At 45.3% G+C, this 27,058-nt stretch overlaps 1 protein-coding gene across 1 annotated transcript in view; it reads left to right on the top strand.

Moving 5' to 3' along the window:
• The window catches only part of LOC139263108 (cadherin-related family member 2-like), a 273,421-nt gene that overhangs the window by 150,417 nt on the left and 95,946 nt on the right, over positions 1–27,058 (top strand). The window contains exons 18-19 of the mRNA XM_070878659.1: positions 50–658; positions 1,540–1,611. Coding sequence (XP_070734760.1) covers positions 50–658; positions 1,540–1,611 — 681 coding nt within the window. The remainder of the gene's footprint in view (positions 1–49; positions 659–1,539; positions 1,612–27,058) is intronic.

The raw sequence follows: 27,058 nt of genomic DNA on the forward strand, positions 1-27,058 counted from the left end.
TTATTTTTGATCATATATTGAAATAATTCCACTTCCTATTTTATTCCAGATCAGTGTGTGTTTTCGATACGGGCCTCAGACAGTGATGTAACTGATCCAAACCGTCTAATGACCTACAGAATTGAAGATGGGGCCAGGGGGCAGTTTATTATCAGCACTGAGAAAGGAGACCTGCATCAATCTGCTGCGTGCATCCGTGTAAATCCAGAGTCCAGGCTTGATTATGATGACGGGCCACGCAAGTATAAACTGACTGTAGCTGCCATTGATTTTGGGTTTGACGCCAACACCGGGTACGCAACAATTGAAGTGGAAATATTAGACGTAAATGACGAAGCTCCTGTTCTAATTGGAAGTTCGCTCGCTAATGTGTTTGCAAGTGAAAACGGAAGAATCAATACAACAGTCGCTGCAATCCAGGCCTTCGATCCAGACACAGATGCAGAATTACACTTCTTTATCAGAGGAACTGAGTGTCTTGATGTGGAGGAGAAAAAGCTGAACAGTTTGCTCTGTAAAAACTGGTTTCAAGTAATGGAGCGTTCTGGGTCTTTGTTTTACAGTGGTCCTGTTGACCATGAAAGTGTTCAGGCTGTTCGACTAAGGGTGCAAGTGGTGGACTACAACACTGTTCTTTCTTCAAATATGAGTGAAGAAGGTCAGTTCTACTTGAACAGTGACTTAGAAACTGCTTTTTCCACAAGTAGGGGTAGAAATCAATACGCGTTGCTCACATTTTGTGAGCATAAAATGGGCAAAAGAAATACTAGTTTAGCAGTAGGAGAGCCTCCACCCAATCTGCACAGGCATTGGTCCCACTGCTACATTTGTGGGGCCCATCTTTTCGGCATCCCGGGCTGACACCTAAAATGTAAATTAGGGGCCAAATGCCAGTTAAAGGACCCCTTTTTAAAATTCATCAGCGATGGGCGGGTCAGGCATTGGTCCTGCCTTGCACAGGATTCTTCATCGGCCCCACTGGCCACAAATGGGAGGCAATGAGTACTATTCCTGGCTGCACATCACTCCCGCAGACCATTGCCAGCCTCACACCAATCGCATCCCCCTCTCAACCAATCACCTCCCTCAATCATCTCCCCGGAATTACCTGAAGGCCACTGCCGGCATCGCAGCGGCCCGAAATTGATGTCCGGTCTAATTTATGTGAGGCCCGAGCCCCAATTTCGATCAGACCTTGGGCCTACCTGTTCCAACCAATGGATCGTTCCCTGTGCCTATTTGGCGGTGGCAATCCGGCACTATACAATTTCCACCCCAGAATCTTGTGCATGCATTATAAAGAAATTGTGGTTGTTTTTTTTTGTGGGTTATTTTATAAAGAGGTGATAATTTCTTGTTACTTTTATCAGTATTTCAGTCACTTGTAACCCCGCACAATCCAGTGGGCAAGTTTCACAGCAATTCAGCAACACCAATCTTCCAACTGAACTCTACGGAGCTTTTTCTCATCATCGCCCACAACCTTTGTTAAGAGTTTGCCACCACTAATGCCAATAATTATTAACTCATGTTTTTCAGGACATATTAAAATGATAATTGTTGATGAAAATGACAATTCACCTACATTTACCAGAATGGAAAATAAAAATGGTGAGTGATGATTAAAAGAAAAACATTTACACTCATTAATGTTGCAGAATAATGTGATTCCCATTGACTTACTAGAATTGACTAATTTGGCTGTGTACTTACTTGGGAATGAACGATGTTAACTATTATTAAAGATGTAATAGCGGCGCATTTGGAAAGCAGTGACAGGATCGGTCCAAGTCAGCATGGATTTATGAAAGGGAAATCATGCTTGACAAATCTTCTAGAATTTTTTGAGGATGTAACTAGTAGAGTGGATAAGGGAGAACCAGTGGATGTGGTGTATTTGGACTTTCAAAAGGCTTTTGACAAGGTCCCACACAAGAGATTGTGTGCAAAATTAAAGCACATGGTATTGGGGGTAATGTACTGACATGGATAGAGAACTGGTTGGCAGACAGGAAACAGAGAGTGGGGATAACCGAGTCCTTTTCAGAATGGCAGGCAGTGACCAGTGGGGTACCACAAAGTTCAGTGCTGGGACCCCAGCTATTTACAACATATTTACAATGATTTAGACAAAGGAATTGAATGTAATATCTCCAAATTTGCAGATGACACTAAGCTGGGCGGCAGGGCGAGCTGCGAGGAGGATGCTAAGAGGCTGCAGGGGGACTTGGACAGGTTAAGTGAATGGGCAAATGCATGGCAGATGCAGTATAATGTGGATAAATGTGAGATTATTCACTTTGGTGGCAAAAAAAGGAAGGCAGATTATTATCTGAATGGTGATAGATTAGTAAAAGGGAAGGTGCAACGAGACCTGGGCGTCATGGTACATCAGTCATTGTAGATAGGCATGCAGGAACAGCAGGCAGTAAAGAAAGCAAATGGCATGCTGGCCTTCATAGCGAGGGGATTTGAGTATATGAGCATCGAGGTCTTGCTGCAGTTGTACAGGGCCTTGGTGAGACCACACCTTGAGTATTGTGTGCAGTTTTGGTCTCCTAATCTGAGGAAGGATGTATTTGCTATTGAGGGAGTGCAGCGAAGGTTCACCAGACTGATTCCTGGGATGGCAGGACTGACATATCAGGAAAGACTGGATCAGCTATGCTTATACTCACTGGAATTTAGAGGAATGAGAGGGGATCTCATAGAAACATATAAAATTCTGACAGGACAGGACAGGTTAGATGCAGGAAGAATGTTCCCGATGTTGGAGAAGTCCAGAATCAGGTGACACAGTCTAAAGATAAGGGGTAAGCCATATAGGACCGAGATGAGGAGAAACTTTTTCACCCAGAGAGTTGTGAACCAGTGGAATTCTCTACCACAGAAAGTTGTGGAGTCCAGTTCATTGGACATATTGAAAAGGGAGTTAGATGTGGCCCTTATGGCTAAAGGGGTCAGGGGGTATGGAGAGAAGGCAAGGGTGGGGTATTGAGGTTGCATGATCATCCATGATCACATTGAATGGTGGTGTAGGCTCGAAGGGCTGAATGGCCTGTCCTGCACCTATTTTCTATGTTTCTATGTTTCTATGTTAACACAGTCTCAAACCACTGTAACAAAGTTTTGATTTCATGGCTGTCTCTTTACATTGGACAGAAGAACGTTAGAAATACGACCAGGAGTACTCCATTTGGCCCTTCGCGCCTGCTCCGCCATTCAATAAGATCATGGCTGATCTTTTACCTCAACTCCACTTTTCTGAACTATCCCTTGATTCCCTTCATATCCAAAAATCTTTCGATCTCATACAGAATTACATAGAATTAATAGCACAGAAACAGGCCATTCGGCCCAACTGATATATGCCAGTGTTTATGTGCCACATGAGACTCCTCTCATCTGTAATATATATAGCTCCACCCAGTGGACTACTGTGGCATTGGTACAACAATAATGACTGGCTTCCGGAAGTTATCAACCATCTTAGAGTCTGTGTGTTTGTGAGGTCGTACTGAAAACATAACATCACCCTACTTCAGTATATCATAATTTAAAGCTCATTCATTGTGCAAAGGATGTTTAAAACCATCTAAAGCCAAAGGTTTGCACCAAGCCTATCCCGATACAGACATTGGGCCCATGATTACTAGAAGATGGTTGTGTCTGGATTCAACATGCTGGTGACAGCCATTTTGCAAGAATTTTCTGCCTTCATTACCCACAAGAGGCCTGCTTTCAGCAGATCACTGGACATACTGAGGCAGCAATAAACAGCAGTGGCACAGCTGCAGCAAGCATGGACAGGGCTTGCTGTGTGTCTGGACAACAACCTATCCACACCATCCAGCCACCCCAGTAAAAGGACCATGATGCACCAGAAAGTTGGTGGGACCAGACAGCTATTACAAACACCATATATTGTGAAGTCCTGTAGGGCCAGCAAAAGGACACAGAGGTTCACTTCGATCCTACTAACACCCAGCAACCAGCCATCCCTACACACTCCTGCCACTTGGAGAACACGTAGAAGGATCGCAAGGTTAGGTTCTGGAGCAAACAACACGTGCACTGCAACCAAAGGGAATCACCAGGGAAAAACACACTAACCACATGAACTTTCAAAACCTCTAAAAAATTGAAAATTCAACTTCCACAAGCCCAAAATTAAAGTCTACGTTCATATTTACTCCAAATAAAAATACTATTGGTGATATTTAAGCACTGAATTCCTGTCAAAGCAGAATACGAATATAAGACTTGCTAGACAAAAAAAGACCAAGGACTATCAAGTTCACCTTCTATCATCCCCAGGGCCGGATTAAATGGGGCAAGTGGACCTAAATGGGCCTATAATGTTTGTTCATGTTCATTACATTACGTATATGATTCTGATTCTGAGTATGAAAACATAGGCCAGTATGTTCAAGAATGAAAGCATATATTCTGTATCAAGTAGGTATTTGGGGCTGAATTTTGGCCACTATTCTGCGCTGTTTTCTTGGTGTACGATGCTTTTATTTGGAGCAGACTAAAATCTGCAAGTTTCGCCAAAGTTTCTGCGCCGTTCTAAAATAGGTACGTCCGATTTTTTTTTTAGTTCCCGATTTTTTTACGTCACTGCGGGCGGCACCTGCTGGGTGCACCACTTCTACCATTTAAGCGAGTTTGGCCAAGTACGATTTTTTTCTGAAACAGCGCACTGCACCCTTGTGAAAAACCTTCCCTACACTTGAGGAAATCGGCACAGAGGAGAGAAAATCGGTGGAGAGAAAATGCCATTGTTTTAGCTGAGCTGAAGACATGGCACCAGAGGAGGTGGCGGGGAGAGGGCAGGAGCCCAGAATTGCAGTGGCACCGAGGGGTGGGGGAGGGGGGCCATTTGGCTCGGGATGACAGCGGCATCAGGGTGGGCGGGGGGGGAGCCATTCGGCCAGCGATTCTGCCAGCCGGCGCTCCGTGCCTCGAGCCCGGTGAGGGGAGAAAACCAGTTTGTTACAGAGCTAACAATAAATCTTGAATATTGTCCCCGGTCTTCATGTTATGCTGTATATTTTGTGTTGTGCTGTCTTTGTGTGTGACCAAAATCTCTGCCTTGAGCGTTGGGTCACCATAGAAACCGAGCCGAGTGATGCGCATGCACAGACCAGGGTGTGGTCCATGGACTAGGGCATCAACCTTTTGCCGGGAGAGGGATAAGGTATGAGTGCTTTGTGTGAGTAGTTTCATTTCATTTGCAACTAAGAAAAAACAATGGGGGCGATCCTAGCAACGCCTCGTGTAGTAAGAGCATTTTGTTTCATGGCTATGCAAAGGAGAAGATTAATAAGACAACAATATCTCAGGAACCAGAGAGCTCGAAGAATAATGGCGAGGAGGCCTTACCTGGATCGGGTGTTCAGGGAGAGGTGCTCATACCTGCACCTGAGTGAGGCAGACTGCATTTGAATAGCTGCGCTTTCGGAAGGAGGTGATCACCGAGATCTGCCAACTGATCAGGGCAGACGTGCAGCCTAGAAGCGAGAGGAGGACTGCACGACCCACAGAGGTAGAGGATTGCTGCCTTCCCCAAGGTGCAGGGTGCAATAGACTGTACCTACATCGCTTTGCGAGCACTTTTGAACAATTCAGGGATTTACAGGAACAGGAAAGGGTTCCAAGACGACATGCATCGCATCATGGCAGTTGATGCCAGATACCCAGGGAGCACCCATGATGCGTTCACCTTATGCAAGAGCGCTACATCTGCCATTTTTCAGAAGCAGCCAGAAGGGCAGACCTGGCTCATGACTCCCCTACGCAATACCCGGACACAAGCCGAGTGTCAGTACAACATGTCCCACATAATGACACATATCATCATTGAAAGGACAATTGGAATTGTAAAGCAGCATTTCCAATGCCTGGACCATTCTGGAGGCTACCTGCAATACGCCCCTGAGATGATCATGTGCTGTCATGTGCTGCATGCTGCACATCTTAGCGATCATGAGGCAACAAGCACTGGAAGTTGAAGAGCAACCTCTGGCGACAGGGGATGAGGAGATCGACGAGCAGGCTAATGAGGAGGAGGAGGAGGAGCAGGAGCAGGAGGAAGCCATGCCACCATCTCAACCCGCAGGACGACAGCGGAGGAGGGGAGGCCCTCATACATCTGTAGCCATTGCAAGAGCCTTGCATCAGCGGCTAATCCTTGAACGCTTTGCTACATGAAGGCTGAGCGGCATGTTTGATCATTCACCATGTTGATTGAAAGTTTGTTGCATTAATTTAAAGAATAATGTCACCATATTGGTTGACTGTTGTTATATATGTGGACTTGTATTTACAGTATTCAGTCTGACTCTTTCTCCATACACAACAACTGGCGACGAGATATAGATAGCAAACGCAAAGATGCAGAAAACAGTGAGCATCCTGGAAAAATTTTCGGAGGGAGATGATTGGGAAACTTTTGTGGAGCGACTCGACCAATACTTCATGGCCAACAAGCTAGATGGGGAAGAGAGCGCTGCCAAATGAAGGGCGATCCTCCTCACTGTCTGTGGGGCACCAATGTATGGCCTCATGAAGAATCTGCTCACTCCAGCGAAACCCACGGAGAAATCGTACGACGATTTGTGCACACTGGTCCGAGAGCATTTGAACCCGAAGGAAAGCGTTCTGATGGCGAGGTACCGGTTCTACACCTACAAAAGGTCTGAAGGCCAGGAAGTGGTGAGTTATGTCGCCGAGCTAAGACGCCATGCAGGACATTGCGAATTTGAAGGACATTCGGAGCATGGCATTGGCCACGAAACCATACTTCGCAAACCTTTGACTGTAGAGACCCCAGCCTTGAGTAAGGCCATAGCGATAGCTCAGGCGTTCATTGCCACCAATGACAATACGAAGCAAATCTCTCAGCACACAAGTGCTGCTACAGGTACTGTGAACAAAGTGATGTTGTTTTCGAATCGTAACATACAGGGCAGGTCACACATACCTGCAGCTACACGTCCGCCGATGTCTCAGAGTCCACCATCAAGGGTGATGAATGCAAGGCCATTAACACCTTGTTGGCGTTGCAGGGGTGATCATCATTTCCATTCATGCCGATTCAAAGGATACATTTGCAAGGGCTGTGGAACAATGTGACACCTCCAACGAGTGTGCAGGCAAGCTGCTAAGCCTGTTAAACGTGCAAACCACCAGGTTGCAGAGGAGGACTGATCCATGGAGGATCACTACGATCCAGAGCCTCAGATAGAGGTACATGGGGTGCACACTTTCACCACGATAATGCTGATTGTTGAACTAAATGGACTCCTGGTGTCAATGGAGCTGGACATGGGCGCAAGCCAGTCCATCATGGGCAAAAAGACTTTCGAAAGTTTGTGGTGCAACAATGCCTCAAGGCCAGTCTTAACTCTAATTCGCATGAAACTAAGAACTTACACAAAAGAACTGATTCCTGTAATCGGCAGTGCTACCATAAAGGTCTCCTACGATGGAGCGGTGCACAAGCTACCACTCTGGGTGGTACTGGGCGATGGTCCCAAACTGCTCGGCAGGAGCTGGCTGAGAAAGATACGCTGGAACTGGGACGATGTCTGAGCACTATCGCCCACTGACGACACTTCGTGTGCCCAGGTCTTAAACAAATTTCCTTCACTGTTCGAACAGGCATCGGGAAATTCCAAGGAGCAAAAGTGCAGATCCACCTAATTCTGGGGGCGCGATCCATCCATCACAAGGCGAGAGCAGCACCGTACATGATGAGAGAAAAGGTAGAGATTGAACTCGACCGGTTGCAATGAGAGCGCATCATTTCACCGATCGCGTTCAGCGAGTGGGCCAGTCCTATTGTCCCAGTCCTCAAGGGAGACGGCACCATCAGAATCTGTGGTGATTACAAAGTAACTATCAATCATTTCTCCCTGCAGGACCAATACCCACTACCAAAAGCCGACAACCTCTTTGTAACGCTGGCAGGAGGAAAAACGTTCACGAAGCTGGATCTGACTTCAGCCTACATGACGCAGGAACTGGGGAAATCATCGAAGGCCCTCACCTGCATCAACACGCACAAAGATCTTTTTGTTTATAACAGATGCCCGTTTGGAATCCGATTGGCGGCGGTGATATTCCAGTGAAGTCGGTCCCGCACACCGTGGTCTTCCAGGAATATATCTTGGTCACAGGTCGGAACAGAGTCGAGCATCTGTAGAACCTGGAGGAGGTTCTTAGTCGACTCAACCGCGTGGGGCTCAGGTTAAAATGCTCGAAGTGCGTTTTCCTGGCGCCTGAAGTGGAGTTCCTGGGAAGGAGGATTGTGGCGGACGGCATCAGACCCACCAACGCGAAGACAGAGGCAATCGAGAATGCACCGAGGCCACAGAACGTGACGGAGCTGCGGTCGTTTCTGGGACTCTTGAACTACTTTAGTAATTTCTTACCGGGTCTCAGCACCGTGCTAGAACTACTACATATCTTACTATGAAAAGGGGACGAATGGGTTTGGGGCAAAAGCCAAGAAAATGCCTTTGTAAAAGCGAGAAAATTGTTATGCTCAAACAAATTACTTGTGTTGTATATCCATGTAAGCGTTTGGTACTAGCATGTGATGCATCATCATATGGCGTCGGGTGTGTATTGTAACAAGCTAATGATTTCGGGAAACTGCAACCGGTTGCTTATGCATCCAGGAGTCTGTTTAAGGCTGAGAGAGATTACAGCATGATTGAAAAAGAAGTGTTAGCATGTGTCTATGGGGTAAAGAAAATGCATCAATACCTGTTTGGGCTAAAATTCGAATTGGAAACTGACCATAAGCCACTTATATCCCTGTTTTCCGAGAGTAAAGGGATAAATACCAACGCATCGGCCCGCATCCAGAGATGGGCGCTCACGTTGTCCGCATACAACTACGCCATCCGCCAGAGGAGAGGCACTGAAAACTGCGCCGATGCTCTCAGCAGGCTGCCACTGCCCACCACGGGGGTGGAAATGGCGCAGCCCGCAGATCTAGCCATGGTTATGGAAGCATTTGAGAGTGAGCAATCACCCGTCTCTGCCCGGCAGATCAAAACCTCGACAAGCCAGGACCCCTTATTATCTCCAGTCAAAAGCTGTGTGCTTCACGGGAGCTGGTCCAGTGTCCCAGTGGAAATGCAGGAAGAGATACAGCCGTTCCAGCGGCGCAAAGATGAAATGTCTATACAGGCAGACTATCTTCTGTGGGGCACTCGAGTAGTGGTTCCCAAGAAGGGCAGAGATACCTTCATCAATGAACTCCATAGTACCCACCTAGGCATCGTAATGATGAAAGCGATAGCTAGATCCCACGTGTGGTGGCCCGGTATCGATGCGGACTTAGAGTCCTGCGTTCACATGTAATACATGCTTGCAGTTAAGCAATGTACCCAGGGAGGCGCCGCTGAGTTTATGGTCTTGGCCCTCCAAACCGTGGTCTAGGGTACACATCGACTATGCAGGCCCGTTTTTGGGTAACATGTTCCTTGTGGTTGTATACGCGTACTCCAAGTGGATTCAATGTGAGATAATGTCGGCTAGCACGTCCGCTGCCACTACTGAAAGCCTGCGAGCCATGTTTGCCACACACGGCTTAGAAACATAGAAACATAGAAAAATAGGTGCAGGAGTAGGCCATTCGGCCCTTCTAGCCTGCACCGCCATTTAATGAGTTCATGGCTGAACATGCAAATTCAGTACCCCCTTCCTGCTTTCTCGCCATACCCCTTGATTCCCCCTAGTAGTAAGGACTTCATCTAACTCCCTTTTGAATATATTTAGTGAATTGGCCTCAACAACTTTCTGTGGTAGAGAATTCCACAGGTTCACCATTCTCTGGGCGAAGAAGTTTCTCCTCATCTCGGTCCTAAATGGCTTATCCCTTATCCTTAGACTGTGACCCCTGGTTCTGGACTTCCCCAACATTGGGAACATTCTTCCTGCATCTAACCTGTTGAAACCCGTCAGAATTTTAAATGTTTCTATGAGGTCCCCTCTCATTCTTCTGAACTCCAGTGAATATAAGCCCAGTTGATCCAGTCTTTCTTGATATATCAGTCCCACCATCCCGGGAATCAGTCTGGTGAACCTTCGCTGTACTCCCTCAATAGCAAGAATGTCCTTCCTCAAGTTAGGAGACCAAAACTGTACACAATACTCCAAGTGTGGCCTCACCAAGGCCCTGTACAACTGTAGCAACACCTCCCTGCCCCTGTACTCAAATCTCCTCGCTATGAAGGCCAACATGCCATTTTCTTTCTTAACCGCCTGCTGTACCTGCATGCCAACCTTCAATGACTGATGTACCATGACACCCAGGTCTCGTTGCACCTCTCCTTTTCCTAATCTATCACCATTCAGATAATAGTCTGTCTCTCTGTTTTTACCACCAAAGTGGATAACCTCACATTTATCCACATTATACTTCATCTGCCATGCATTTGCCCACTCACCTAACCTATCGAAGTCACTCTGCAGCCTCAAAGCATCCTCCTCGCAGCTCACACTGCCACCCAACTGAGTATCATCCGCAAATTTGGAGATACTACATTTAATCCCCTTGTCTAAATCATTAATGTACAATGTAAACAGCTGAGGCCCCAGCACAGAACCTTGCGGTACCCCACTAGTCACTGCCTGCCATTCTGAAAAGTACCCATTTACTCCTTCTCTTTGCTTCCTGTCTGACAACCAGTTCTCAATCCATGTCAGCACACTACCCCCAATCCCATGTGCTTTAACTTTGCACATTAATCTCTTGTGTGGGACCTTGTCGAAAGCCTTCTGAAAGTCCAAATACACCACATCAACTGGTTCTTCCTTGTCCACTCTACTGGAAACATCCTCAAAAAATTCCAGAAGATTTGTCAAGCATGATTTCCCTTTCACAAATCCATGCTGACTTGGACCTATCATGTCACCTCTTTCCAAATGCGCTACTATGACATCCTTAATAATTGATTCCATCATTTTACCCACTACTGAGGTCAGGCTGACCGGTCTATAATTTCTTGTTTTCTCTCTCCCTCCATTTTTAAAAAGTGGGGTTACATTGGCTACCCTCCAATCTATAGGAACTGATCCAGAGTCAATGGAATGTTGGAAAATGACTGTCAATGCATCCGCTATTTCCAAGGCCACCTCCTTAAGTACTCTGGGATGCAGTCCATCAGGCCCTGGGGATTTATCGGCCTTCAATCCCATCAATTTCCCCAACACAATTTCCCGACTAATAAGGATTTCCCTCAGTTCCTCCTCCTTACTAGATCCTCTGACCCCTTTTATATCCGGAAGGTTGTTTGTGTCCTCCTTAGTGAATACCGAACCAAAGTACTTGTTCAATTGGTCTGCCATTTCTTTGTTCCCTGTTATGACTTCCCCTGATTCTGACTGCAGGGGACCTACGTTTGTCTTTACTAACATTTTTCTCTTTACATGTCTATAGAAACTTTTGCAATCCATCTTAATGTTCCATGCAAGCTTCTTCTCGTACTCCATTTCCCTGCCCTAATCAAACACTTTGTCCTCCTCTGCTGAGTTCTAAATTTCTCCCAGTCCCCGGGTTCGCTGCTATTTCTGGCCAATTTGTATGCCACTTCCTTGGCTTTAATACTATCCCTGCAGGGACACCTGGTTGATGGTGGCTTTGTAGTCACCGCAGATCCTAACCGAGCCGTCCGCTTTAAGTTCTGGACCATGGTCTCTGAATTAACTGTTTCATTCTCCATCCTAATGCAGAATTCCACCATATTATGGGCACTCTTCCCCAAGGGGCCTCGCACAACTAGATTGCTAATTAATCCTCTCTCATTACACAACACCCAGTCTAAGATGGCCTCCCCCTAGTTGGTTCCTCGACATATTGGTCTAGAAAACCATCCCTTATGCACTCCAGGAAATCCTCCTCCACCGTATTGCTTCCAGTTTGGTTAGCCCAATCTATGTGCATATTAAAGTCACCCATGATAACTGCTGCACCTTTATTGCATGCACCCCTAATTTCCTTTTTGATGCCCTCCCCAACATCACTACTACTGTTTGGAGGTCTGTACACAACTCCCAATAATGTTTTTTGTCCTTTGGTGTTCTGCAGCTCTACCCATATAGATTCCACATCATCCAAGCTAATGTCCTTCCTAACTATTACATTAATCTCCTCTTTAACCAGCAATGCTACCCCACCTCCTTTTCCTTTTATTCTATCCTTCCTGAATGTTGAATACCCCTGGATGTTGAGTTCCCAGCCCTGATCATCCTGGAGCCACGTCTCCGTAATCCCGATCACATCATATTTGTTAACATCTATTTGCACAGTTAATTCATCCACCTTATTACGGATACTCCTTGCATTAAGACACAAAGCCTTCAGGCTTGTTTTTTTAACACCCTTTGTCCTTTTAGAATTTTGCTGTACAGTGGCCCTTTTTGTTCTTTGCCTTGGGTTTCTCTGCCCTCCACTTTTCCTCATCTCCTTTCTGTCTTTTGCTTTTGTCTCCTTTTTGTTTCCCTCCGTCTCCCTGCATTGGTTCCCATCCCCCTGCCATATTAGTTTAACTCCTCCCCAACAGCACTAGCAAATACTCCCCCTAGGACATTGGTTCCAGTCCTGCCCAGGTGCAGACCTTCCAGTTTGTACTGGTCCCACCTCCCCCAGAACCGGTTCCAATGTCCCAGGAGTTTGAATCCCTCCCTGCTGCACCACTGCTCAAGCCACGTATTCATCTGCACTTACCCGATGTCCTGGTGAGCGACAATGGGCCAGTGCTGAGTTCAAAGAATTCATGACCTGTAACGGGATCAAACATGTCACATCTGCCCCATTTAAACCAGCGTCCAATGGTCAGGCAGAGAGAGCAGTGCAAACCATCAAGCAAGGCTTGAAGAGGGTAACTGAAGGCTCACTGCAGACTCGCCTATCTCGAGTCCTGCTTAGCTACCGCTCGAGACCCCACTCACTCACTGGGATCCCACCTGCTGAACTGCTCATGAAAAGAGCATTCAAGACAAGGCTCTCGTTAGTTCCCCCTGATCTACATGAACATGTAGAGAGCAGGCGACTTCAACAAAGTGCATACCATGATAGCGCAAATGTGTCACGCGAGATTGAAATCAATGTGCCTGCATTTGTTTTAAATTATGGACAAGGTCCCAAGTGGCTTCCCAGCACTGTCGTGGCCAAAGAGGTGAGCAAGGTGTTTTGGGTCAAACTTTCAAATGGACTCATTCATCGGAAACACTTGGACCAATGAAACTCAGATTCACGGACTATCCTGAGCAACCCACCTTGGACCCTACCTTTTTTGATCCCCCAACAAACACACCAGTGGCAACCGACACCACGGTTGACCACGAAGCAGAACCCATCATCCAGAGTAGCCCTGCAGGGCCCAACACACCAGGTAGCCCAGCAAGGCCAGCTGCACAGCAGCCCAGTGAGGGCCCAACAAATGATTCAACAACACCAGCTTTCACACCGAGACGATCAACCAGGGCAAGAAGGGCCCCAGATCAACTCACATTGTAAATAGTTACACTATTGACTTTGGAGGGGAATGTTGTTATATATGTGGACTTGTATTTACTCTGTACAGCCACCAGCGGGCTCACTTCCCGGCGTCCCAAGGGATCCCATAATCCCTTGGGAGCACAGGTATTTAAGAAGGCTTCACAGGTTGGAGAGGCGCTCTGGAGACCTGCAATTAAAGACGAAGGTCACACTTTACTTTGAGCTCACAGTATTCAATCTGACTCTTTCTCCATACACAACAACTGTTGCGTAAATTAAAAAAATAATGTTCATGATTCTGGTTTAATTGAAAAAAGAATTACGTTTAATAAACTTTTGTACACTTGTACTTAACTTTAAGAAAAATATTTTTGTTACAAACTTTAAACTTTTCCATTAAGATCACTTACAAACTTGCTTTTCAAGTTACATGACTTAAAAACTTTAAACTTTTCAATTACTATCAGTTAAATAACAATAACATGAGTAAACAACAACAACAATAGCAGCAAATAAGCTTTAGCTGCAGCCATCTCTCCTTCCCCTTATTCTAAGACCATCCACCCTGCTTGCCCTTGCTGCCTCTACTCTTGGCCGGTAACGCAGGCCTTCTCCCGCTGGAACCAAGTTGCTTTTTTCGAGCATCTCGTGGACAGCAATATTCTTGTTGGCGGATGTGGGCCCTAAGGTCCGGCTCGGGCCTGCTCAGCCTCTTCCTCGGCCTGTGAATGCACTGGCACACTACCCGAGGTTGGTCTGGGGATTGGAGTGGGAGTGTCACCAGTTGAATCCGTCATTCGCCACTGGCCAATGAGAGCCTGGGCGTGTTCCTGCTACTGCTTCCTTAATAATGGACTCCAGCATTTTCCCAACGACAGATGTTAGGCTAACTAGTCTATAGTTTCCTGCTTTCTGACTGCCTCCTTTTTTAAAGAGGCGTCACTTTTGCGGTTTTCCTATCTGCTGGGACCCCTCCGGAATCCATGGAATTTTAGTAGATTACACCAATGCATCCGCTATATCTGCAGTCACTTCTGTGAGGACCCTAGGAGGTAAGCCATCAGGTTCAGGGGACTTGTCCGACTTGAGTCCCATTATTTTACCGAGTACTACTTCTTTAGTTATAGTAATTGTATTAAGTTCCTCCGTCCCTATAGCCCCTTAATTATACACTATTGGGATATTTTTAGTGTCTTCTACCGTGAAGACCTACACTAAATATTTGTCCAAAGCCTCTGCCATTTCCCTATTCCCCATTATTAATTCCCCAGTCTCATCCTCTAGGGGACCAATGTTTACTTTAGCCACTCTTTTCCTTTTTATGTACCTGTAGAAATTCTTGCTATCTGTTTTTATATTTCGTGGAGTGCTCCACTTCCCTCTTGGAGTGCTAAAGCTGAATTTCCCAGCAGCATTTTTCTACTTTTCAAAAGATAGTGCTCCAATCAGGGTGCTCCGGAATTTCTAGCCCCACCTTTATCATTTGTCATGTTCCAAATTACTCATGTACTGTATCCCACAATATTATTTCTGAATGAGATCTATCTAATTTGCATTGACTTCTCGCCGCCCTCCCCCAGGAATTAAGATTTTGTGCTTGGGGACTGGCTAATGGTTAATTTGAGCCAGGTGTTCTTTTCTTATCCTTCCTTACATATTTTCAAACAATTTTTGAAGTTTTCTGTTTATCAAAAATCTTTCTACTTAATAGATGTATCTACCTTTTCTAAATAAGTCTGTTCTACCTGGAAGGCCCAGTTTCATAACCCAACTTACTCAGCTGAAACCTGATTCCTTTGTATTTATCAAGTTTAGATGAACCTTAGCATGTAATAAGTTCTGTTTTTCTATTCAGTACAATCTACCCTTTATACACAACTATACCTGCCGCTGACCAGTGGTTAAAGTGGAATTTATTATGAAGGAGTAATACGTGACCCCCCCCCTGCCCCCATGCTTTATATAACCTTTGACCCAATTTCCAGAACCTTTGACATCTGCAAGAATATTTACCTGTTCAGTCAGTACATTTTTTTAATTTGTTCCTGGGATGTGGGCATCGCTGGCCATTGCCCTTGAGAAGGTGGTTGTGAGCCGCCTTCTTGAACTGCTGCGGTCTGTGTGGTGAAGGTACTCCCACAGTGCTGTTAGGGAGGGAGTTCCAGGATTTAGACCCAGTGACAATGAAGGAATGACGATATATTTCCAAGTCAGGATGGTGTATAACTTGGAGGGAAACTTGCAGTTGATGGTTTTCCCTGCTGCCCTTGTCCTTCTAGGCGGTAGACGTTGGGTGCTTGGGAGGTGCTGCTGAAGAAGCCTTGGCGAGTTGCTGCAGTACATGTTGTAGATGATACACACTGCCGGTGGTGGAGGAAGTGAATGTTTAAGGTGGTGGATGAGGTGCCAATCAAGAAGGAATGCTTTGTCCTGGATGGTACTTGTTATTTCCAAATGTTATCATACATAATTGGTGCATGTAGTCTGAAGTAATAATTCCATCTTTGTTCAAGATAAAATTCTTGTGAGTTTGCAATTCCAAGTCAATATTCAGCATATAAATCTGCATTGGTGGCTAGAATAGGCCTGAACTAATAGCGAAAGAGAATAGCAAGGTTATGGATTCCAAACTACCAGTGCAAATGAGGAATGATAGTCCAAAGTATCTGAGCCAGAGAGAACAGGGAAAGCAAGGGGCAGGATGGCAGGGGAGCAGGAGTAACAAGGTCATAGGGTCCCAAGCAGCAGTACGAGCAGGAACAGAGACCACAGCATCGAAGCCGGGAGGAACAGGAAGAGTGAGACCGAGACACAAGGAGCAGGAGCTCACAAGGTCATGGGTCCCAAGCCAGCAGTGGGAGCAGGAGACAAAGGGGGGAATTTTAACATGGCTGAGTGTGAGAGATTGGGTGTTAAATCGGGAAAAATCCAGAGCGCATCTGGAAGCCAGCTCCAACCTGGCAACTTCCGAGCTTTTATCGAGACGGGACAAGGTATCTGCAGGTGGGTGCAAGGTATCTGCAAGGTATCTGCAAGCCTTGGGAGACCCTGCAACTGAAGCAAAGCAAGGACAGCTTCGGGGAGAAGGTGCCTATACAGCACTGCTTGTAGCCCAGGAGGAGCGAGAGTGCTTCTCCACCCCTCCCCCAAGCTTCCCCCATCAGAACACCCTCCACCCTCCCACACAAAGACTCCCGGGGCCTGAGAAGAGAATTCCCCGAGGTCGGGGATCAGACAGCCCCCCAGGTCTGAGATCAGATCCCCAACCGGGATAGGACCCTCCTCCAACCCTGGGCTGTGAATCATACCTACCTGGTCCTGCGGCCTGCTCCCCGCCCAACTGGAAGCTAAGCCTGTCAATCAGGTTGACTTCTAGGCGGGGAACCTATCAGGGCCAAAGGTGAGAACTCCACAGAATGCGGGGAAATCCAGAATACTCCACCTCCCCCCCACCAACTCCGACTCCCCTCACGTTCTTTGACTCCCCCCATGATCTCTGACTCCCCCATCCTCCCGTGGTCTTCGACTCCCCTCATGATCTCCGACTTCCCCATCCTCCCGCGATCTCCGACTTCCCCCCATGGTTTCCGACTCCCCTCACGATCCCCGACTTCCCCCTCCCCCCCCCCCCGTGATCTCCCACTCCCCTTGTGGTCTCCAACTCCCTCCACGAGCCCCGACTCCCCCCTCCCCGTCGTGATCTCCGCCTTCCCACCTCCCCCGCGATCTACGACTTACCCTTCCCCCCCGCAATCTCTGATTCGTCCCCCCCCCCCACAATTACCAACTCCACCCCTCCCCCACAATCTCCATACCCCACTCCCCCACAATCTCCATCCATTCTCCCTACCCCACGATCTCCCACTCCACCCACGCCCCCCCGATCTCCAACGTCCCCCACCCCCAGCGAGCTCTGACTCCCCCCATGATCTCCAAACCCCCTTGATCTCCGACTTCCCCTCAACCCACACAATCGGCGACTCCCCCATCCCCCCTCCTACCTCCCCCCCCCCCACCCCCGCCCCCCACTCAATCTCCTACTTACCTGGCTTCCGCACCTGGGCTGCTTTCCTGCCTTCTAATGGGCGGGAATCCTGTTGAGAAAATTTAAAAGATGTCCTGCAGTTAATGTCAGCAGGGTCAAGGTTTCCGGTCTGGAAATCTTCCCCAGTGCTCTCTTCGCGCCCCCCAGAGCAAATATCGAGCCCTCTTTTTCTACTTGTAAACCTAGGGAGAGAAAAATGAGAAACTGAACTGAATTGAAAACTGCGAGGATCAATGAATGAGTAATGCAGCATCTGAGCTGCTGTATCTATATTTATATCTCAGGCTGTCAATGAAAATTTACCAAGGCAGTTCACAAGTTGGCCTCAGGCCAAGGTTTCAAGACAAACCTGCAGGCCAAATGTGGACATGGCCCATGAAGGCCCTCTGGTTTAAACGTGCTCAGGCCATTTAAGGCTAGGCCTCTGTAGTCAGTCACTTTAAATTCCCCTTCTCCCCCATTCCACTGTCATAGCAACACTGGACACGAGGGGCGAATAGGCACCCCATGGCATTGTTATCGGTCAAATTAAATGTTGGCATCATTTCATCATGCCCATTCATTTATAAAAAGAAAGACATGCATTTATATAGCGCCTTTCATGACTTTCCAAAGCACTTTACAGCCAATTAAGTACTTTTGAAGTGTAGTCACAGTTGTAATGTAGGAATTGTAGCAGCCAATTTGAACACAGTCAGGTGTGTGATGGGATACTCTCTACTTGCCTGGATGAGTGCAGCTCCAACAATACTCAAGAAGCTCAACACCATCCAGGACAAAGCAGCCCACTTGATTGGCACCCCATCCACCATCTTAAACATTCCCTCCCTCCTCCATTGGCACACTGTAGCTGCAGATGTTTATGTTATGACTGTAATGTACTTATGAATAACTCCACGAGGCAATGTGTTGCACTCAAACTGTAGTGACCTTGGTCCTTTATTCGTAACACCAGAGTGAGGCAGCGCATTATGGCTACCCTTTTATACAGCCCCTGCCACCAGGGCAGGAAACCCCGGTCTCCACCAGTTGCACTCTCTAGTGGTGCCAGCATAGTTTATACACAGTGTATACCTTATTGATAGTACATCAGGTAAACAAGTCTCCATCTTATGCAACTATACAGTGACTACACAGAGAGTATATCTGTAGTCTGCATATATAACAGTTTATACTCAGGAGTGCAGATAATGGCAAGAGAAGAGTACATCTGAAGTTGGCTACAATTTTGTAATGGTCAAGCACCCTTTCATGGCCTCATTGACACCTGTCTGGCCTGCTTACATATGTGACTGAGGTAATCGACATCTACCTCCAAAGGGATGTTCAATGCCGATTTTCAAATACTCCTCAGCCCTTCTGAAAATCTTTGATTATTCACAGCATTCTGCAATAGTAAGGAATAAGCAATTCCAAAACACAAGGCTACTGTCGCATTCGGGAACTACAGTATTGTGGGAATATTATAAACATGGCTGACTGCAGAGGATGGTGCACAGGGACAGGAAGAGCCTATTCCACCATTCAGTTAGATCATGGCTGATCTGTACCTCACTGCATTGACCCACTTTTGCTCCATATCTCTTGATGCCCTTAACCAACAAGAATCTACCCATCTCAGTATTGAAAATGTTGATCCTAGCATCTTATACCTTCTTAACTTTATACATTCTTAAAGTTCCTTAATTATCTAGACAATTGGTGATATTATTTTTCATTCAAAGTATGTTCAACTTCAGGATGAAGCCATTAATCTAAAATTCCCCGACTTTGTGGTACATTAAAGAAACATAGAAATTTACAGCACCCAGTCCAACCAGTCCGCCCCACACAACTGCGACACCCCTTATACTAAAACATTCTACATTCTACTCCAACTGGAACCATGTGATGTCCTGGGAGAGGCAAAAACCAGATAAAAACCCAGGCCAATTGGGGAAGAAAAATCTGGGCAAATTCCTCTCCGACCCATCCAGGCGATCGAACTTAGTCCAGGAGATCACCCTGGCTGTAATTGATTCACTGCAGTACTTACCATCATATCTGCGCCGGCCAACAAGAGATTATCCAGTCTAATCCCAATTACCAGCTCTAGGCCCATAACCCTGCAGGTTACGGCACTTCAAGTGGCTATCCAAGCACCTTTTAAATGTGGTAAGGGTTTCTGCATCCACCACCCTTCTAGACAGTGAGTTCCAGACCCCCACAAGAAGTTGTTTACCCCCATTAAATTTAGCTTTCAAGTCAGTTATTCAGGCCAAGCTGTATAAATGAACCCCAGCACTGGGCATTATTTATGGACTTATCGACTTCCGTTACTACTTTTAGTGATTTATGTATCCGTATTCCCAGATCTTTGTTCTATTTACTTTCTTACCTTCGAAGCAGAGAGGTAATGTAAAATTTATATAGAACCTTATACAGATACAATGTCCAAAATCCAGAATCCTCGGGACCGAGTCCATTCCGTTTTTTTGTTTCTTTCGTATTTCAAACAAGAAAATCAATAGTCTGAAATCGGAATCTTTGACCGAATCCGTGCCGGGTTTTGAGCGGTGAGGTCCAAAATCCAGGAAAACCCGAAATCCAGCACGGATTCGTTTGAGGATTCCAGATTTCAGTTCATTTTCTTGCTTGAAATCTGGAATCCTCGACTTCTGGTTTTGCCTCAAAAATGTCCGGTTTTTGGACAATAATTCCAGATTCTGGACGACTCCATCAGTTATGCGCAATACGTCCGGATTCAGGACATTGCACCTGTAGCATACTTGGAGTACAGTGTGTTGTTTTGGTTTCATAGGATTACATAGGATATATGACACAGAAACAGGCCATTCGTCCCAACCAGTCCATGCCGGTGTTTATGCTCAACTCAAGCCTCCTCCCGTCTTTACTTATCTAACTCTATCAGCATAACCCTCTATTCCCTTCTCCCTCACATGCTTATCTAACCATCCCTTAAATGCATTCGGTTCAACCAATCCTTATGGTAGCGGGTTCCACATTCTTACCACTCTCTGGGTAAAGAGGTTTCTTCTGAATTTCCTATTTGATTTCTTATCCTATATTGATGGCCTCTAGTTATGCTCTTCCCCACAAGTGGAAACATTCTCTCTGTATCCACTCTATCAAAGCATTTCATAATTTTAAAGACCTCTATTAGGTCACCTTTTTTCAAGAGAAAAGGTACCCAGCCTGTTCATCCTTTCCTGATAGGTATACCCTCATATTTCTGGTATTATCCTTGTAAATCTTCTCTGCACCCTTTCCAGTGCCTCTATATCCTTTTTATAATATGACGACCAGAATTGTACACAGTACTCCAAGTGTGGTCTAACTAAGCTTCGATACAAGTTTAGCATAACTTCACTATTTTCAAATAAATCCCTCAAGAAATAAACCCGAATGTTTGGTTTGCTTTTTATGACCTTATTAAACAAGGTCGCTACTTTTAGTGATTTGTGTATTTATACTCCGAGATCCCTTTGTTCTTCTACCTCACCTAGACTTGCATCCTCCAAGTAATAAGTGACCTCCCTATTCTTCCTATCAAAATGTAATACCCCACATTTATCTCTGTTGAAATTAATTTGCCAATTATATGCCTATTCTGCAAGTTTATTAATTTCTTCCTGTAATGTGTTGCAGTCCTCCTCAGCATTGACTATCCCTCACAATTTGGTGTCACCCACAAATTCAGAAATTGTGTTTTTGATTCCAAAGTCTAAATTGTTAATATAAATTGTGAACAGTGGTCCCAGTACTGATCCTTGTGGAACATCACAGTCCCACCTTCTGCCACTCTGAATAGCTATGCTTTACTCCTACTCTCTGTTTTTTGTCTTGAAGCCAGCTAGCTCTCCATTCTGCTACTTGTCCCCTGACTCCGCAGTCTCTGACCTTGTTCATTAGTCTATTATGTGGTAACTTATCAAAAGCCTTTTGAAAATCTAGATAAATTACATCTACTGCATTAATAAGAACATAAGAACATAAGAAATAGGAACAGGAGTAGGCCAAACGGCCCCTTGAGCCTGCTCCGCTGTTCAATAAGATCATGGCTGATCTGATCATGGATTCCGTGCCCGCTTCCCATAATCCCTTATCCCCTTATCGTTTAAGAAACTGTCTATTTCTGTCTTAAATTTATTCAATGTCCCAGCTTCCACAGCTCTCCGAGGCAGCGAATTCCACAGATTTACAACCCTCTGAGAGAAGAAATTTCTCCTCATCTCTGTTTTAAATGGGAGGCCCCTTATTCTAAGATCATGCCCTCTAGTTCTAGTCTCCCCTTGTCTACTCGCTCTGTTACCTCTTCAAAACATTTAATGAGGTTGGTCAAGCAAGACTGTCTCTTTTGAAATCCATGCTGACTATTCATTATTATTCATTATTATATTTTTGATTCCTTGATGTTCTCCTTTAGTAGGGATTCAATTTTTTTTACCACCGATGTTAAGCTGACTGATGAATTATTAAATATGTGTAGTAATGCCTCTGCTATCACTTCCTTTTAAGTTGCGTGGATGTAATCCGTCTGGACCAGGGGTTTTATCCTCTTTGAGTTTGCTTAGTTTATTCAATATATCTTCTCTTTTTATTTTAAATGCAGTTATCTCTTTAATAATCTCATCATCCAATGTCATGTCCACCTGTTCTACCTCCCTGGTAAATACTGACGCAATGTAATTATTTAATATTTCTGCCATCTCTCTATTGATGCCTGTGGTATTATTCTGCCCTTCCCTAAATGTCCCTATTCCCATTCCAACTTTCCTTTTTTTATTTATGTGCCAGTAAAATATTTTACTATTTTTTTTTATGTTCCTTGATAATTTAATTTCATAATTCCTCTTTGCTTTCCTAATTGTATTTTGTTTTATTTCTCTCATCATTTCTTCATATTCTTCCTTATCATGCTCTCCCCTGCTGTCCATGTACTTAATGTATGCCTCTTTCCATACCCTCAATTTTTCCCCTGTGGCTTTATTCATCCATGATGTCTCATTAGTGTTTAGCTTGTTCTTGTTTTTTAGTGGAATATATTTTTAAAATTTTCTGCTGCAAGTTGTCTTCAAATCATTTTTCCATCTTTGTCAGCAGAAACTGTTTATTTTAAGATACATAATTGCCAAGGGGGCATAAATATAAGGTAGCCACTAGTAGATCAGATCAAAAATTAGAAGGAATTTCTTTACATAGAGGGTGGTAAAAGTGTGAAATTTGCGTCCACGAGGAGTGGGTGAGATAGCATTTAGTGGGGGATGAGGAAAAGAAAATACAGGGATATGGGGCCAGGGTGGGAAAATGTAATTAGAGCGGGGGGAGACTCAGGTGGAGTATAAATGCTGGCAAACACAAACACAAACAGTGGAAGGAGCATACGACAAATCAAGCACCCACCTCCCCCCCCCTCCCCCCGTCCCATCAACCACCATCTGCCCCACCTGTGACAGAACCTGGTCTCATCAGTCACCTTAGAACTCATTTTTATGTGGAAGCATCATCCTCGACTCCGAGGGACTGCCTAAGAAGAAGAAGAAATGCTGGCACAGACCAGTTGGGCTGAGTGTCAGGTTTCTGTGCTGCAGATTCTATGTAATTCTATGTTAATCCCTGAACCCTCCCATCCCCTCACTAGAGAATGTCTCCTTGTTCCCTTTGTCAGGATCTCTTCATTCTGCAGCACAATAGCCACCCAGACAGCCAGACAGTCAACTCCACCATCGTGCCTGCTGTATCAACACCAGAGTCACTCTGCATCCATCATGACTCACAAATTAAAATAAAATTACGTGCAGCCTGTTTCGGCCTTTCTAGCCTCGAAGGTAAAGGAAAATCATTAAAACTTCTCGCAAAGGTGATTGATTGCGGCCAGTGCCACCCCTGGGCCTATTAATGTGCCGTGACTGGTATGTACTCAGATCTTGGGAAATACTTGTGGAATACATATGACAACTGTGCAAATGGCAGGGAACAGATTTAATACTGTAAGTAATCATAGGGGACCCTTAAAATACAGCCATGATACTAGGATTTATATGTAGGCCGCCAACCTCACAGACTTGCATGTCTCTGGAAGTTCCGTTAAAGAAACTCGGTATTAATTAGTTTGTGCTAAAGTATTGGTGGAGTTTTTGTACTTAATTAGTGATAGGAATATAGGAACAGGAGTAGGCCATGAATCTTTTTCACCATTCAATTAGATCATGGCTGATCTGTACCTCAATTCCATTTACCCACCTAATCTCCATAGCCCTTGATACACTTACCTGACAGAATTCTATCCATCTCAATCTTGAAAATATCAATTGACCCAGCGTCCACAGCCTTTTGGGGGAAGGGAGCTCTGGATTTTCATTATTCGTTGTGTGTACACTGGTTTGTGCAAGTTCTCATAGCATCAAGCACATTGCTCACTTTCCTAACAAGATAAACTCCAAGATAAGCAGTACCAGGTAACAGAATGCATAAGTTACCTGTTAGTGTACTTGCCAATTATGTACCTTAAAAGAAACAAATTCCGCAGAAAAAGATGGAAAAAAATGATTTGAAGACAACTTGCAGCAGAATCTTTTAAAAACCAAATGAACATTGGGTGCACATGCCTTTCAGAACAAGTAAAGCAGAATTTAAAAAAACATGGAAATGTAATAAACTGCTCCTGTAATGTGTCTGAATAGAAGGGTTTTAAAAATTAATTCTCAGGATATGGACATTGCTGGCAAGGTCGGCATTTATTCCCCACTCCCAGTTACCCTGAGAAGATGGTGGTGGGCCTACTTCTTGAACAGCTGGTGGCAATTTGATACAATGGTTTGGCTTGCTGGGTCACTTCACACAGCAGTTAAGGGTCAACCTCATTTGGTGTGGGACAGGAGTCACAAATAGGCCAGACAGGCTTCCTTTGCTCAAAGACATTAGTGAACCAGCTGATTTTTATGCCAGTCTGACAGATTCATGGTCACTTTTACTCATGGCAACTTTTTATTTCCAGATTTTTAAAAACTGTATTGAAATGATCAAACTGCCTTGTTGGGATTTGAACTCACGTTATCTAGATTATTAGTCCAGGCCTCTGGATTACTCGTCCACTAATGGCATTACATTACTGTATCCATTTTTAATTCTAATTAAAATTATTGGAATTGTTAACATACAAATCAGTTCTAAAAATGAACTGACGTCACATGAAAAGATTAGAATCTTGTTACAGAAATGGTATCACATTATAAAATGGCACCATGATATGCAAATGGCATTTATGATGTAGAAATCACATCATAGAATCATACGGCATGGAAGGAGGCCATTCAGCCCATCATGCTTGTGCATGTTGTAGAATTACATCAGGTTATAGAAATAACCGTATTATAATAAATAACACCACATTTTAGAAACCGCATCATGTTATAGAAATGGCATCGAGTTCTGGACTTGATGAGGCTGAATTTCTGATTGAGTAATATATATTGCCCAGGAAGAACAGGAGAGGTACTCCCGACCCAATGAGGAAACATTGGGCCCTCTCCTCCCCGGGCTTTACCCTCTGACCTCCTGCAGCTGTGATTAGCCTTAACAGGGCAGGGTTGGGGGGTGGGTGGGGGGGGGGCGCGAGGGGGTGGCGGGAGTTGTCTGTTTCTTTCAGTCCCTGGTGGTGTCTGGATGCTGCCCCAATTCTCACTCCTTCCCGCTAGCTAAGATGTCACTGCCGTCGGTTTTGGGTGGGAGACAGAGCTGAATTATTAAAAAAATGAGACCCTGAGTTTAACATTAGCCCGGGCTTCATAAGGAATCTGTGGGGGTTTCCCTTCCACCCAGCAGTCCTGGTTTCTTTGTCTCCCTGCAGTAACACTGACAGTAGTTTGTTACCTGAAGCTGTGGAATTTTGTGCTTACTTTAACTAATAAATAATAAATGCATGGGCTAACCCCAAGGATCTTAAAAGGAATAATGCTGCTGCCGTTATTGCTGCTTAATATTTATTGAGCCGCATAAACTACGGTTGATAATACATCTGTCAGTAATTTCAATGAACAGCCACCACCATGTGGGTGAACTACATAGAAATCACAAGACTGAAACTGGCCGTTTGGCCCAACCAGCACGTGTTGATGTCATCCTCCACACGAGCGGTAGTCCTAATCTTATTTGCCTGCCCTGTTTCTGCATCTCATTCTTCTCCTTTCCTTCAACCATCCATATAATCCATTCTCATAGTCAAAAAGGTATGGTTGTTTGTTTGTGATGTCAGTTTGCATTTTCTGGCTAAGTTTAGTATAGCGGATATTAGAAAGAAAGACTTGCATTTATGTAGCGCCTTTCACGACCACCAGACGTCTCACAGCGCTTTACAGCCAATGAAGTACTTTTTGAAGTGTGGGAAATGCACAGCAAACTCCCACAAAACAGCACTGTGAAAATGACCAGATCATCTGTTTTTGTTATGCTGATTGAGGGATAAATATCTGCTAGGACACTGGGGATAACTCCCCTGCTCTTCTTCTAAATAGTGTCATGGGAACTTTTACATCCATCTGAGAAGGCAGACAGGGCCTCCCCCAGCACTGCAGTGGAGTGTCAGCCTAGATTTATGTGCTCAAGTCCCTGGAGTGTGACTTGAACCCACAACCTTCTGACTCAGAGGTAAGTGTGCTACCCACTGAGCCACAGCTGACACAAAATATTGTGGGGTAAATCCAATTGATTTTAATCAGGCAGCAATTCCTGAATGATTTTGTGTCTGATTTACTTGGGTATTATTCTAACCACATTCTAGTCACATTCGAACCAGGCCTTAGTGTAATGGAAGCCGTTGTAATTAATTAATTGGTTGAATTTTGTTTATATCACAATATTAAAAATATCATCATCATAGGCAGTCCCTCAGAATCAAGAAAGACTTGCTTCCAATCTTAACATGAGTTCTTAGGTGGCTGAACAGTCCAATATGAGAACCACAGTCTCTGTCACAGGTGGGGCAGATAGTTGTTGAGGGAAGGGGTGGGTGAGACTGGTTTGCCGCACGCTCTTTCCACTGCCTGCGCTTGTTTTCTGCATGCCCTCAGCGACGAGACTCGAGGTGCTCACTGCCCCCCCAGATGCACTTCCTCCACTTAGAGAGGTCTTTGGCCAGGGTTTCCCAGGTGTCAGTGGGGATGTTGCACTTTATCAGGGGGGCTTTGAGGGTGTCCTTGTAACATGTCCTCTGCCCACCTTTGGCTCGTTTGCCGTTCAGGAGTTTCGAGTAGAGCGCTTGCTTTGGGAGTCTCATGTCTGTCATGCAGACAATGGGGCCTGCCCAGAGGATCTAATCAAGTGTGGTCAGTGCTTCGATGCTGGGGATGTTGGCCTGGTCGAGGACGCTAATGTTGGTGCATCTGTCCTCGCAAGGGATTTGTAGCATCTTGCAGAGACATCATTGGTGGTATTTCTCCAGCGACTTGAGGTGTCTACTGTACATGGTCCATGTTTCTGAGCCATACAGGAGG

This window comes from Pristiophorus japonicus, chromosome 1 (assembly GCF_044704955.1).
Source record: "Pristiophorus japonicus isolate sPriJap1 chromosome 1, sPriJap1.hap1, whole genome shotgun sequence".
NCBI lineage: Eukaryota > Metazoa > Chordata > Chondrichthyes > Pristiophoridae > Pristiophorus > Pristiophorus japonicus.